The sequence below is a fragment of the Lissotriton vulgaris genome, chromosome 10 (assembly GCF_964263255.1).
Source record: "Lissotriton vulgaris chromosome 10, aLisVul1.2, whole genome shotgun sequence".
In the NCBI taxonomy this organism is placed as follows: domain Eukaryota; kingdom Metazoa; phylum Chordata; class Amphibia; order Caudata; family Salamandridae; genus Lissotriton; species Lissotriton vulgaris.
Genome location: NC_141698.1, coordinates 549,863,172 through 549,875,271, shown reverse-complemented (window position 1 = coordinate 549,875,271; position 12,100 = coordinate 549,863,172). Strand labels below are relative to the sequence as shown.

At 47.1% G+C, this 12,100-nt stretch overlaps 1 protein-coding gene across 1 annotated transcript in view; it reads right to left on the bottom strand.

Annotated features, from left to right (window-relative positions):
• Positions 1–12,100, bottom strand: part of NLRC3 (NLR family CARD domain containing 3) — a 1,491,832-nt gene that overhangs the window by 388,397 nt on the left and 1,091,335 nt on the right. The window contains exons 14-15 of the mRNA XM_086941402.1: positions 11,166–11,249; positions 7,525–7,608 (exon numbers count right to left, since the gene is read on the bottom strand). Coding sequence (XP_086797528.1) covers positions 7,525–7,608; positions 11,166–11,249 — 168 coding nt within the window. The remainder of the gene's footprint in view (positions 1–7,524; positions 7,609–11,165; positions 11,250–12,100) is intronic.

Genomic DNA, 12,100 nt, shown 5'->3' with positions numbered 1-12,100 from the left:
CCGACTCCATTTTGGGAGTAAAGTACAACGACATTTGTGGTGCAGTCACCCCTCCCGCCTCTGGGCCGCGGTGTCACTCTGCCAACTGCACTTATGAATTCGACCCCCCACCCCCTCCCCCCACCTCACCTCCTCCCCCCACCTCACCTCCTCCTGGGTTGCAGTGGACATAGTGTTGCCGTGCATCACAAAAGCAGTTGTCTAGCAACTTAATGGATATGCAGCAGTATTATCGGTGTCTGTGTGTTGCAGCAGGTGGAGTGTGTTTCAGTACCCGTGTGTCACTGATGCTGTGAATTGGCAGTGCCTGTACATGTCAAGTGTGGTGAAACAGCTGGACCTGTGCACAACAGGCATTCTAAGTTGCAATAGATCTGACGGTTTAAGCAGATAATCCCTATTGCCTAAAAACGCCGTGCGTGAGGTGCATCATCAGAGCTGTGTGAATAATAACAGCTGTGAGCCCTTTGCCTGAGGTGCATCGTCAAAGCAGTGTGAATAGTAACTGTCAGCCCCGTGCCTGAGGTGCATCATCAGAGCTGTGTGAATAAGAAAAGCTGTGAGCCCGTGCCTGAGGTGCATCATCAGAGCTGTGTGAATAATAACTGCGCAGCCCCGTGCGTGAGGTGCATTATCAGACCTGTGTGAATAATAACAGCTGTGAGCCCGTGCCTGAGGTGCATCATCAGAGCTGTGTGAATAATAACAGCTGTGAGCCCGTGCCTGAGGTGCATCATCAGAGCTGTATGAATAATAACTGTGTCAGCCCCATGCGTGAGGTGCATCATCAGAGCCCTTTCATTGGTATTGTAGCGCTTACTGCCAGACTGCTCATTGCCTTTGATTCCAAGTGCGCACTGCTTCCTGCAATTTATTGTGCCTGATTATATCGTTTCCGTAGCGCTTGACTGCTAGACTGCTGTTCATTTATTATTTATCTGTGCACTGCTCGCTTTGCCTATTTTAATTTTTTGTGCCTGATTGTGCCGGTGCCACTGCCCATTTAATTAGCGATTTTCAGGTTGTGCCCCAATCTCGTCCTGTTTCACTTTTGGCTTGCTGCCATTTTCTTGTTTGTTTGTTGTGCCTCCCAGCCTGGCTCTCCACCCGGCTCCCGCCTCCCAGCTGCTCCTCCCTCGCTCCGCCCCCTCCACTATCCACTTATGTCAGAACAGCCTACGCGCAGCGTTCACGCACAGCGGAAGCGCCCTGTGTGCGCCAAAAGGTAAGCCCGTCTGCGCCCCGTCCGTGCCTGGACCGCGCCCAGCGCCAGACCCCCTGGCCCCCGCAAAATCCACTGTACCCGCGTAACGTACAACGCCGCTACCCTCTCTGCACTTAACCCCGGCCAATTCCCAAACTGCTACCAAGCCGCCCCAGGACACACCCATGGATCCTTCACTTGCCACTCCTGCAAGTTCGACTGCATCAGGACCCACACCAAATCCACAGACTCCAAACAGAGCTCCGACACTAACCACCTGAAGTGCATCCTGCTCAACACCCGCTCGGTCCACAGACACGCCATTGAACTTTGGAACCTACTCGACACCACATCGCCAGACGTCGCCTTTCTTACAGAAACCTGGATGAACACCTCATCAACGCCCGACATCGCCATAGCCATCCCGGACGGCTACAAGATCATCCGAAAGGACCGCATCAACCAAACAGGAGGAGGAATCGCCATCGTTCATAAGAACACCATCCGCATCACAACCAGCTCCCGGTGACAACCTCACAACCGCCGAACACCTTCACTTCCAGATTCACACCGACCCTAAGACCACACTCAGAGGCACCCTCATCTATAGACCACCCGGAGCCCGCACACAATTCAGCGAAGACATCACTGACTTCATCAGCCCTCACACCCTCCCCTCTGAGGACTACATTCTACTGGGAGACCTCAACTTCCACCTGGAAAAGAACAACGACAGCAACACCACCACCCTTTTGGACAACCTCGCCAATCTCGGACTCAAACAACTTGTTGACACCCCCACCCACTAAACTGGACACACGATCGACCCAATCTTCACCTCCAACAAGCACATCTCCTTTAATCACACCACAGCTCTCCATTGGACGGACAACAGCTTCGTTCACTTCAACTACAAAAAGACTACGACCCGCAACCACCCACAACCAATTCCCCGGAGAAACTGGAACAAAATTACCACCGACCAGCTCTTCACATCGCTTCACCAAAACCCTCCTGCAAAATCATCGGACCCAAACCAAGCATCCACCAACCTCACACAATGGATCACCCACAGCGCTGACGAATTAGCACCCTTGAAAAACCATCAAATCAAGCAAGGCAGCAAAAAAGCCCCCTGGTTTAATGATGACCTTAAGAAATCCAAGAAGATCTGTCGCACCCTCGAGAAAGCCTGGCAAAAAAACCCAACCACTGACAACCTGGCCACCTCCAAGAATGTCACCCGCAAACACCACCAACTGATCCGATCCACCAAGAAATCAGCATTCAAGGATCGACTCGACAACAACGCCCACAACAGCAAAGAACTATTCAACATCGTCAAAGAGTTTACCAACCCCACCGCCGGCACCAACGACATCACTCCCTCCCAAGACCTCTGCGACTCTCTAGCCTCGTTCTTCCACAACAAAATCGCTGACATACATAACAGCTTTGGAGACCAGTCCACCCCACCCACCTCCGAACCAAAACCCCCCTCCAACAACCTTTGCGCCTGGAACCCAATCACCACTGAAGACACCATCCGCCTGATGAACACCATTCACTCAGGATCGCCAACCGACCCATGTCCCCACCACATTTTCAACAAAGCAGACTCCATTATCGCACCCCATCTCCGAGACGTCATCAACTGCTCCCTCAACTCCGCTACCTTCCCGGAAAGCTGGAAACATGCCGAAATCAGCGCCCTCTTGAAGAAACCTACAGCAGACCCCACTGAACTTAAGAACTACCGCCCCATTTCGCTCCTCCCATTCCCTGCCAAAGTCATTGAGAAAGCCGTCAACAGTCAACTCGCCGCCTTCCTCGAATCCAACAAATCCCTCGACCCTTCATAGTCCGGCTTCCGAGCCAAACACAGCACCGAGACCACCCTCATCGCACAACAGACGACATACGAACTCTACTGGACAACGGAGAAACAGCTGCCCTCATCCTACTTGACCTCTCCGCAGCCTTCGACACAGTCTGTCATAGCACCCTTATACAACGCCTCAGCAACGTCGGAATACAAGGAAAAGCATTGGACTGGATAATCTCGTTCCTCGCCGGAAGAACCCAGAGAGTCCGCCTCCCCCCTTTTAGATCAGAGGCCACCGAAGTCATCTGCGGCGTACCCCAAGGATCTTCACTCAGTCCCACCCTCTTCAACGTATACATGAGTCCCCTCGCATCCATTGCGCGCCAACACAACCTCAACATTATCTCCCACGCAGACGACACCCAGCTGATCCTCTCCCTCACCAAAGACCCAAACACAGCCAAAACCAACCTACACGAAGGGATGAAAGAAGTAGCCGAGTGGATGAAGAACAGCCGTTTAAAACTGAACTCGGACAAAACGGTAGTCCTCATCTTAGGATCATCCCCCTCCGCCTGGGATGACTCATGGTGGCCACCGGCCCTGGGAACCGCACCCATACCAACGGACCACGCACGTAACCTGGGCTTCATTCTGGACTCCTCCCTCACGATGACCAGACAAGTCAACGCCGTCTCATCATCATGCTTCAACATCCTACGTATGCTCAAACAAAATCTTCCGTTGGATCCTGTTGTACCTTTGATCTTCTTTCTTCCTCTTCACCAGTACCTTATCTCTTCTTTCCTTGGTCAGAATGAAGTTTTCAAATAGTCTTTTTTCTTTGCACGCGTTGATTCTTTTCAGTAAAGTCCCCAAATGTCGCCAAAATGTTGTACTCAAAAGGAAGCTGGAACAGTAGGTTCTTTAAGTTACTTTATTAAGATGTTAAGTTATAATGATAACCCCATCAGGAGCAGCTGTCCTGCTGCTCAGCCCTCACTCAACTGACATTCATAAAATACTAACATTCCACTCATCCAACATTCTACAACACATGCATTCTAGCTGAGCAGCAGGGAGACTCAAGATACAACAGATCCCCACCGAAACAAGAAAGACGGTCACCCATGCACTGGTCACAAGCTGACTGGACTACGGAAACACCCTTTACGCCGGAACCACAGCCAAACTACAGAAAAAACTCCAACACATCCAAAACGCCTCAGCCAGACTCATCCTAGACATCCCCCGCCAAGCTCACATTTCCGGTCACCTGAAAGACCTCCACTGGCTCCCCGTCAACAAGAGAATAACGTTCCACCTCCTCACCCACGCACACAAAGCCCTCTACGACCTAGGACCCGAATACCTCAACACGCGCCTGTCCTTTTACACCCCCACCCGCCAACTTCGATCGTCCAATCAAGCCCTCGCCGCAATTCCACGCATACAAAGATCCACCATGGGGGGAAGATCCTTCTCCTACTTAGCGGCCAAGACCTGGAATTCTCTCCCCACCCACCTCCGCCTTACACAGAACCACCTCTCCTTCGGAAAACAACTAAAAACTTGGATATTTGATAAGTAAAGCTCCCCCCCTCCCTCAAGCGCCTTGAGACCCTCTGGGTGAGTAGTGTGCTATACAAATTTAAACTTGACTTGACTTGAATAACAACTGTGAGCCCTTACGTGAGGTGCATCATCAGAGCTGTGTGAATAATAACAGCTGTGAGCCTCAGGTGCATCATCAGAGCTGCGTGAATAATAACAGCTGTGAGCCTGGGCCTGAGGTGCATCATCAGAGCTGTGTGAATAATAACTGCGTCAGCCCCATGCGTGAGGTGCATCATCAGAGCTGTGTGAATAACAACTGTGAGCCCGTGCGTGAGGTGCATCATCAGAGCTGTGTGAATAATAACAGCTGTGAGCCCGTGCCTGAGGTGCATCATCAGAGCTGTGTGAATAATAACTGCGTCAGCCCCGTGCGTGAGGTGCATCATCCACATTGCTCAGGTCACCCAAATTCCTGCACTCTCTACCACACTGCTTTCAAGAACAGCATACTCTTACACACACTCACACTGCTTACCAATTCAAAGTTTGCTAAAAATTTTATGCATCGCATTGTCATACACAATGCCAATAACTCAAACTTAATGCTGTGAGACCTATTACACTGTAAATGCTTGTTGTTTATTGACATTGTCCTTGTCTTGCTCAAGTTTATTATTAAATTGTTTTCTGTGGCATAGGTCTGCATTTCCGTCAGTAGATGCTGGAGACCGACTTGGGTGTGGCTAAGCAGAACTACTTCATCTGCATAAAGGAGGTATCTGTATGTAGAAGTTTCAGCATGTTCAGAGTAGGCTGTGGTATGCCCCATTGTGCCAATTTGCCCCACAGTCTGCTCCTTTCTACGTTATCGAAAGCAGCACTGAAGTCAATATAGCATAAATACAGAGGTAGTTTTGAGCCTTTGGCTGCATCGATTATTAGAGAAATTGTGAGGATGTTTGTGGATGTGCTGGCCATTTTGAGAGAGCCTGTCTGGTTCAGCGGTATTATAGAGTTTGCCTCCGCCCAGTTTGTCAGCTCCTCTAGTATGGTCCTTGCAAATTATTTTGCTTCATTGTCCATTAGAGCCTCTAGGCGGTAGTTATTGGGCTAAGCCTTGTCACCTTTTTTAGGGTTTGGCACTATTGTTGAGCCCTTCCATGATTCCGGTATTGTATTTAGCCGTCTGACTTCCAGGAATAGAGGTTGCAAGATATCACCCCAGTGTTCACTCTTTGCTTTATACATGGCAGGTGGTATTCCGTTCGGTCCCGGAGCCCCTTCCTTTGGCGAACTGCTTTTTGATTAAGAGAGGCGGGGAGTGGTTGTAGGTGCCTAATGATCCGTTTTCATTGTGTGGCTCCGGTTCCCTCATCTCCGTGTTGGTAGCTCCCACTTGTTCTTTAAATGTCCAACTATTAGCCGTTTGGATTCCAGCACTGTCTATTTGGCTATTGAAATGGGTAGTGAGGAATTTTACCCAGATTGCTTCCGAAATGTATCATCCAATGCCCTTGTGGTGTGGCTGGAAAGTGCTGTTCAAAGTCTTCAAGAAGCGGGCGCTGTTTTTACAGTTTACGTCGTAAAGAAGTTTTGCCTAAAATGCCTTCTCACACTCACTGTTTATTTTCCATTTCAGCGTTTTTAGTTTTGCCTTTTGTGCTTTTAAGGAAGCTCGTGCATAGATGGAAGTACCTCAGGAACTGCTCCCTCCTTTACACCTCGGTGAGGAGATTCTTTGGGACTGGGCCTGTCAGACCTATCAGAGGTCTTTTGTAAGGCCTTAGCAGGAGGTTCAGATGAAGTTGAAGGGGAAGACCTACCCCTTTTCTTAGACCTCCTTGAAGATGTAGCTGAGGAGGAATCATCACTGTCACTGGATAGAACTTCTTTCCGAGACTTCAACTTCTGCAACGAGGTCAGCAGACGTCCTTCCCTGTCTCTCAGAGTCTTGGTAGAGAAGGTTCTGCAGATTTTACAATCAGTGGCTTTATGATCAGGGTACAAGCAGTATTTTCAGTCTTTATGCTTGTCCTCAATGTAAAGCCTTTTCTTAGAGTAAGTAGCCCGGGCTTTAAATAAAGCTTTATTTTCCTTATCTGACATCCTTGGAGAGAAAAAGATGAAAAAAATCCAAAGTTGTAGAGAAATCTGAGCAGAGCTCAGTGGAGACTCCCTTAGCACAACGTGCAGTCGGACATCTGAGGCTCTGAGGCTCTCTCAGGAGGGTTCTAAGGGGTGAGGCTAATCTGATTGGTTGTTACATGTTTTTGGTCTCTTTTTATTTTTTATTTACAGAGGCTCCCATTCCGACGACGGGGAATGATACAAGCTATGGGAATCTATGAAAGTTCCAATACTGGAGTAAACTGAAGGAATTCCAGGGCTTGGTGCAGAGGTATTCTGGCAACTTGCCATTTCTAATTTATAAACTACAAACATACTTGCATACAAACATTTGCCATATTCTTCTGATAGGTTAAAGAAACACAAAACATATGGTAGGAGCTGTGCAAAATAAATACACGAGAACACAAATACCATAAAGCCAAGTCAAACACTAACAGAAGTGAGACCACACCATCTTAGCTACACTGAAGGCAAACACTTAATAAAATAGAAGAATGGTGGTTTATTTAACTGTGGTCACAGAACCTACCAGAAGGAGTTACATCAATATTTTTTGCAGAGGCAAAGAAATACCAGGCTCTAAAGGTTGGACTAGTTCATAAATATGACGAAGAACAGGGGTAAAGTGGTAACAAGCTCTACTTTTCCAAGTAATAAGGCAGCTTTTATGAAATGAGAATAATATTTAAAAAATGTCTTTTTCTTTGACACATGCTGTTGGTTTTGCAAAATGGCGCCCAATAAAGTGATATACTGAGTAACATAGACAACATTCACCACTGACAGATCATGCAGTCCAGAGACTTACTAAAGTGATGTAAGGGTCGTGTTCACCTTCAGCGCAGCACAAATAGCGGTGATTCCTTCGTCCCCAATGGTGTTCTCCTGCAGACTGACAGAGAAGCAGGGTCTGATGTCACTGGGTTCTCTCAAGAATACACTTTCCAATCATCTCACAAAGCCTTGTATTACATCCTCCACATACTTTCCCACTCTACACAACCTTTAAAGGCCTCTGTTGTACATTCACAAGCCTTTATTCAAATTGCAACATCCCACAACAAGACCTTTAAACCATTTCCAGTAGCTGACTGGCATGACACTACTGACAGAGTAGCAGAAATGCCCATAGGAAAGATCCACACTGCCGAGTCATAGCTTCACAAACCACCGCACAGTAGGAACCCATGGCCAATAAACACGCCGTTGATTATCACGTAATGCTTTGCGTTCCATGACAGGGTGTGATGTATGCCCATCATAGACAGCTCTCTGTAAGACACATGCTTGCAAAGGTCTGAAGGATGGTTTCCACAGACTCAAGAGTAAGAAAGAGCTGTCTGGTTTTGCTAAAATTCCCTGCCTCACTCAAATGCAGTGCTTAATTTATGCAGGTGGTAAGCACAGTTTTTGGAGACCTGAACTTATTTTTCTTCTCAATTTTTGGCACAGAGCAAGAGAGTGAAGGGCAGAAAGAAAAGGAAAAAGAAAACATGTGAGAACAGTGACAAAGACAGAAAGCAGGCACAAAAAAATAACCTGTAAAAGTGAGGTAAAGTGTCAGGACGTCTAGGGTGGTGGAATAAAGAACCATAAAAATGAATCCACGCTGGGTGGCCTCGGTATTCAGCAACCCTGACAATTGGAAACACAGACGTCCGGCTCCAAAGAAGCATTGTGGACTCCAGCACTTTTTCTCCCCAAGGTCCTGCTAACAATGGTTCACTATAAGAATGGCTGCAGATCTTTAAAATGTAATATTTATTAGACTGAAGCACATAAAAACATTCATTGTATATATCAAAAGCTACACAGACATCCAAGGAAATGGGCAGAAAATAAAAATATACCCCACCTTGAATCATACCTCTAATGGCACCAAGAGAGCAAAGCAAGCAAGCAGGATCTCCTAGGAGAGTTTCCTTCACCCCTCCATCAGAGTTATCAATCTATTCTATCACGATTCAGTTCACTCATCCTATCCCCTTCCATCCATCCTTTTTCTTTTCCGCCATTGAGGCTTTCCGTCTAAGCATTCTTTTACTCTTCCATCCTTCCTTTCGTTTACCCTTCCAACATTTCTTCCTTTTTTGTCCCCTTCTTCACCGCTTTCTAGCTATTGTGCATTTTGACTTCTCCTCCTTCAATTTCCTTTCTTTCCCTTTCCTAGCTTGTTTGTTCTTTCTATTTGCCTCTCTCTTACGTCTCTGTTCTTTTTTTTCAATTTTCATAATTTCTCTTTCACTGAACAAGGTGCATGTAACAGGGTTGTCCGTTGACCACATCCCTTACTTATTACTGGTTATTTATGCATGCAGACAGAGCAAGCCTTTAAAGAACGAATAAACGTTTTGGTGGCAAAGTGGCAATCTCCGCTGCAGGTGCTAAAGTGATGGGTTAATGACGCCAGTGCTGATACCGACAAACACAGGCCGCGTTGAACTGCTTTAGGTATCAAGGCCAAATGGGTTTGCAAACGCCGAAATTCGCAGAATTTCAGCGTTTGCGAACTCATTTTCGCAAAATGGTATGTATGAAAGAATTTGGGTGCAAAATAAGGAATTGCAAAATTTGCGATTCCTTATTTTGCGATTGCATTAAAGGAATCGCGATTCCTTAAATGCAATGTACTAAGCAAAAAAAAAAAAATGCCCTTAAGGAATCACAAATTACCGATTTCTTTGAAAAAATCACATTTCAGCATTTTTCAAAGTGCCATGTGACGCACATACATGCCCTTAGGGCATGTATGTGCACCACATGTACATCCATACTTATTTCAGGGGTGCAACAGGGTGTCCTTTGGACACCCTGCACCCTTGAAATTATTCTCAATTTGCGATTAGCAAATTGCGAATCGCAAATTGAGAATAAATTCCCATTTCTTCCTATGGGCCAGGAGGCCAATAGAAATGAATGGGAAAGTATTCCTTAATTGCGAAATATCAAGAAATCGCTAAAAAATTGTGATTTTCTTGATACATACCAATTAGCGATTCTGAAATAGCGAATTCTTAAAAATCGCTATTACAAAATCGCTAATTGGTATCTTGATACATATGGCCCTAAGTCACAGAGCTGCTAGAAATGGGTTGAACTCTCCCCAGAGATGGCTAGAGCCAACAGGCTTCCTTCCCCCGTGCCTCATTAGCATAGGCTTTCCTGCAGCCCACTGTCTATCTCAGGCTCGATTTCTGTCTTGAGAAACTTGCAATATTATAAGGCTCATTTGGTCTGGCCTGGCGCACCCATTTGATGATTACAATAATTGCCTCAGTACAATGCCTCTTGGGACATGGCCCTTCCAGGCTGAGGAAAAAGCAGGGCCGATAAATATAAGCGACATATTTAATTACAAGGATTTACTTGGTTACAGGTATAAAGCATATCACAGCTCCTCCTCCCTTCCGGCCTCTCTCTAATAAGCCATCTACATAATGAAACCCCAACTATTAGAATCAAAATGTGAAAAGCAATATCTTGTGGGAAAAAACAGACAGCAGGCAGGTCACCTATTAATATGAACCCCATGAATCTCCACAACGGCCCCTCGGGGCGGGATGCCTGGCTTTCACCTTGTGGATACCCTGTCGGGGTTATCTCACAGGGGAATACCAGGACGGGTTCCCTAAGCAAGCGCTTAGAGACCGGTTGGTGAATTGCGCTATATAAATTCCTGTACATTTACATTTACATTTACATGATAAACCGCCGCAGACTGCAGTCCCCATTCTGTGCCCAACAGCATGCTCCAGGGCAAAGACCTCAAATGATACCGCTCTGCACCCCTAAGGTGGTCACATGACTGATTCCACAAAGCCATTTAGAACAGAAAGGCTAATGGACATCGGGGCGGAGCCAAACCTGTATCTGATTAAACAATTCACCCAGGAACAGACTCTATGAAGCATTCAGAGAGAGGGACAACAGCAGGAGCTTCCTAGGAAAGGGCCTCGCAGGACACACTAGGAGAGCACTGCACGGGGTAACTATGGACACATATACGCAGAGTACCCCAGAGCGTGGTCCCAAGAACACACCAGGAGAGGATCACACGGGCCAACAATGGACACTGACACGAAGAGCCTGGAACACGCGGACTCGGCATACCACAGGAGAGGAAGGAACACGGGCTTAAACACACAGCGCACCCTAGAACCGCACTACACAAAGCAGGGGAGGATAGGGTTGTAGTGTAACCTTGGGCTATGCAGATCTCCACGATAAGGGTCACATACAGCCCTACAACCAAAAGGGCAACACAAAAGCTGTAAGACACAGGTGGCCAGAGCACCTAAGTACAAGGTATCGATTGCACAAACCCCAGGGCCAGGTCACATCAAGCACCCTCGTAGAGGGAGACAGAGAATGACAGCTCCAGGTCATGCTGAGCACCATGGGATAGGACTGTACAAGAGGGAGGAGCCGGACAACTCAAGGGACACTCACTCCAGGCTGGTCAGGCTTTGGTTGTGCTGTAGTGCTTGTGCCAGGGCCTTGGCTGCTTTCGACTGGAGGAAGTTCCACTGGAGGCTGCAAAGGAAAAAAGAATTACAAGACCCATCAACCCCGAAGGTTTTGCTTTTGTATAGTGAAAGGCTTTTTCATACTTCACCAATGCATACGAAAGAAGTCTAACACAGCAGCAGCAGGTCACACTTCCGCACACAAACACGCCCAGTGCAGTAGAGGTCAGAAGCGCACAAAGGGTGGCATGGGCCCTAATGAAAGATAGAAAAGTGGCCCCTCATTCTCTCACTTTGGTAGAGAACCAGAGCCGGGTTCCAGAGGGCCCTTTACATTGGACTATGGTGTCACTGCACATGCTGCACCATTGATAGCAACGCCACAAGTACAGCTGGAAGCAGTATGAGCAGCTTCACACAAACGCAGAAGCAACCGATTCACCTTCCATGAGCATATAGGCTGACCACGACTATTACTGGCAAACACATGCTCTATGATTAAAGACGATGGTAAACAGGATATTCTTCAGGGAGTGATAAACACAAGATGGACAATGGCAGCCATCAAATAAGAAGTCAGGAAATGAGACAGACAATAGGGCCAACCAATGGTAAGCAATGAGCAGTCTTTAAGCCCACTGTAGATTTTTGGTGAGCCCACAGTAGGTCTTTCACAATTAGACAGGTTGCTCTATTTGGCATACTTGACCTAAAAAAAAGCTAATCCCCTATAGTGAGGACAATGATTAGGTGGGCTTCCATTCTCATTGGGTGGGATTCACAGCTCAACATGGCTCTTGCAGAATAGTTATTTTTTAGGAGCAGGGAAAGTAGGGAATCTGTATTGGATGTCAATAATCGATCATGCTCTTGCTGAATAGCCACCCTTGCCTGAGAACAGGGGAGCACTGAATGAGG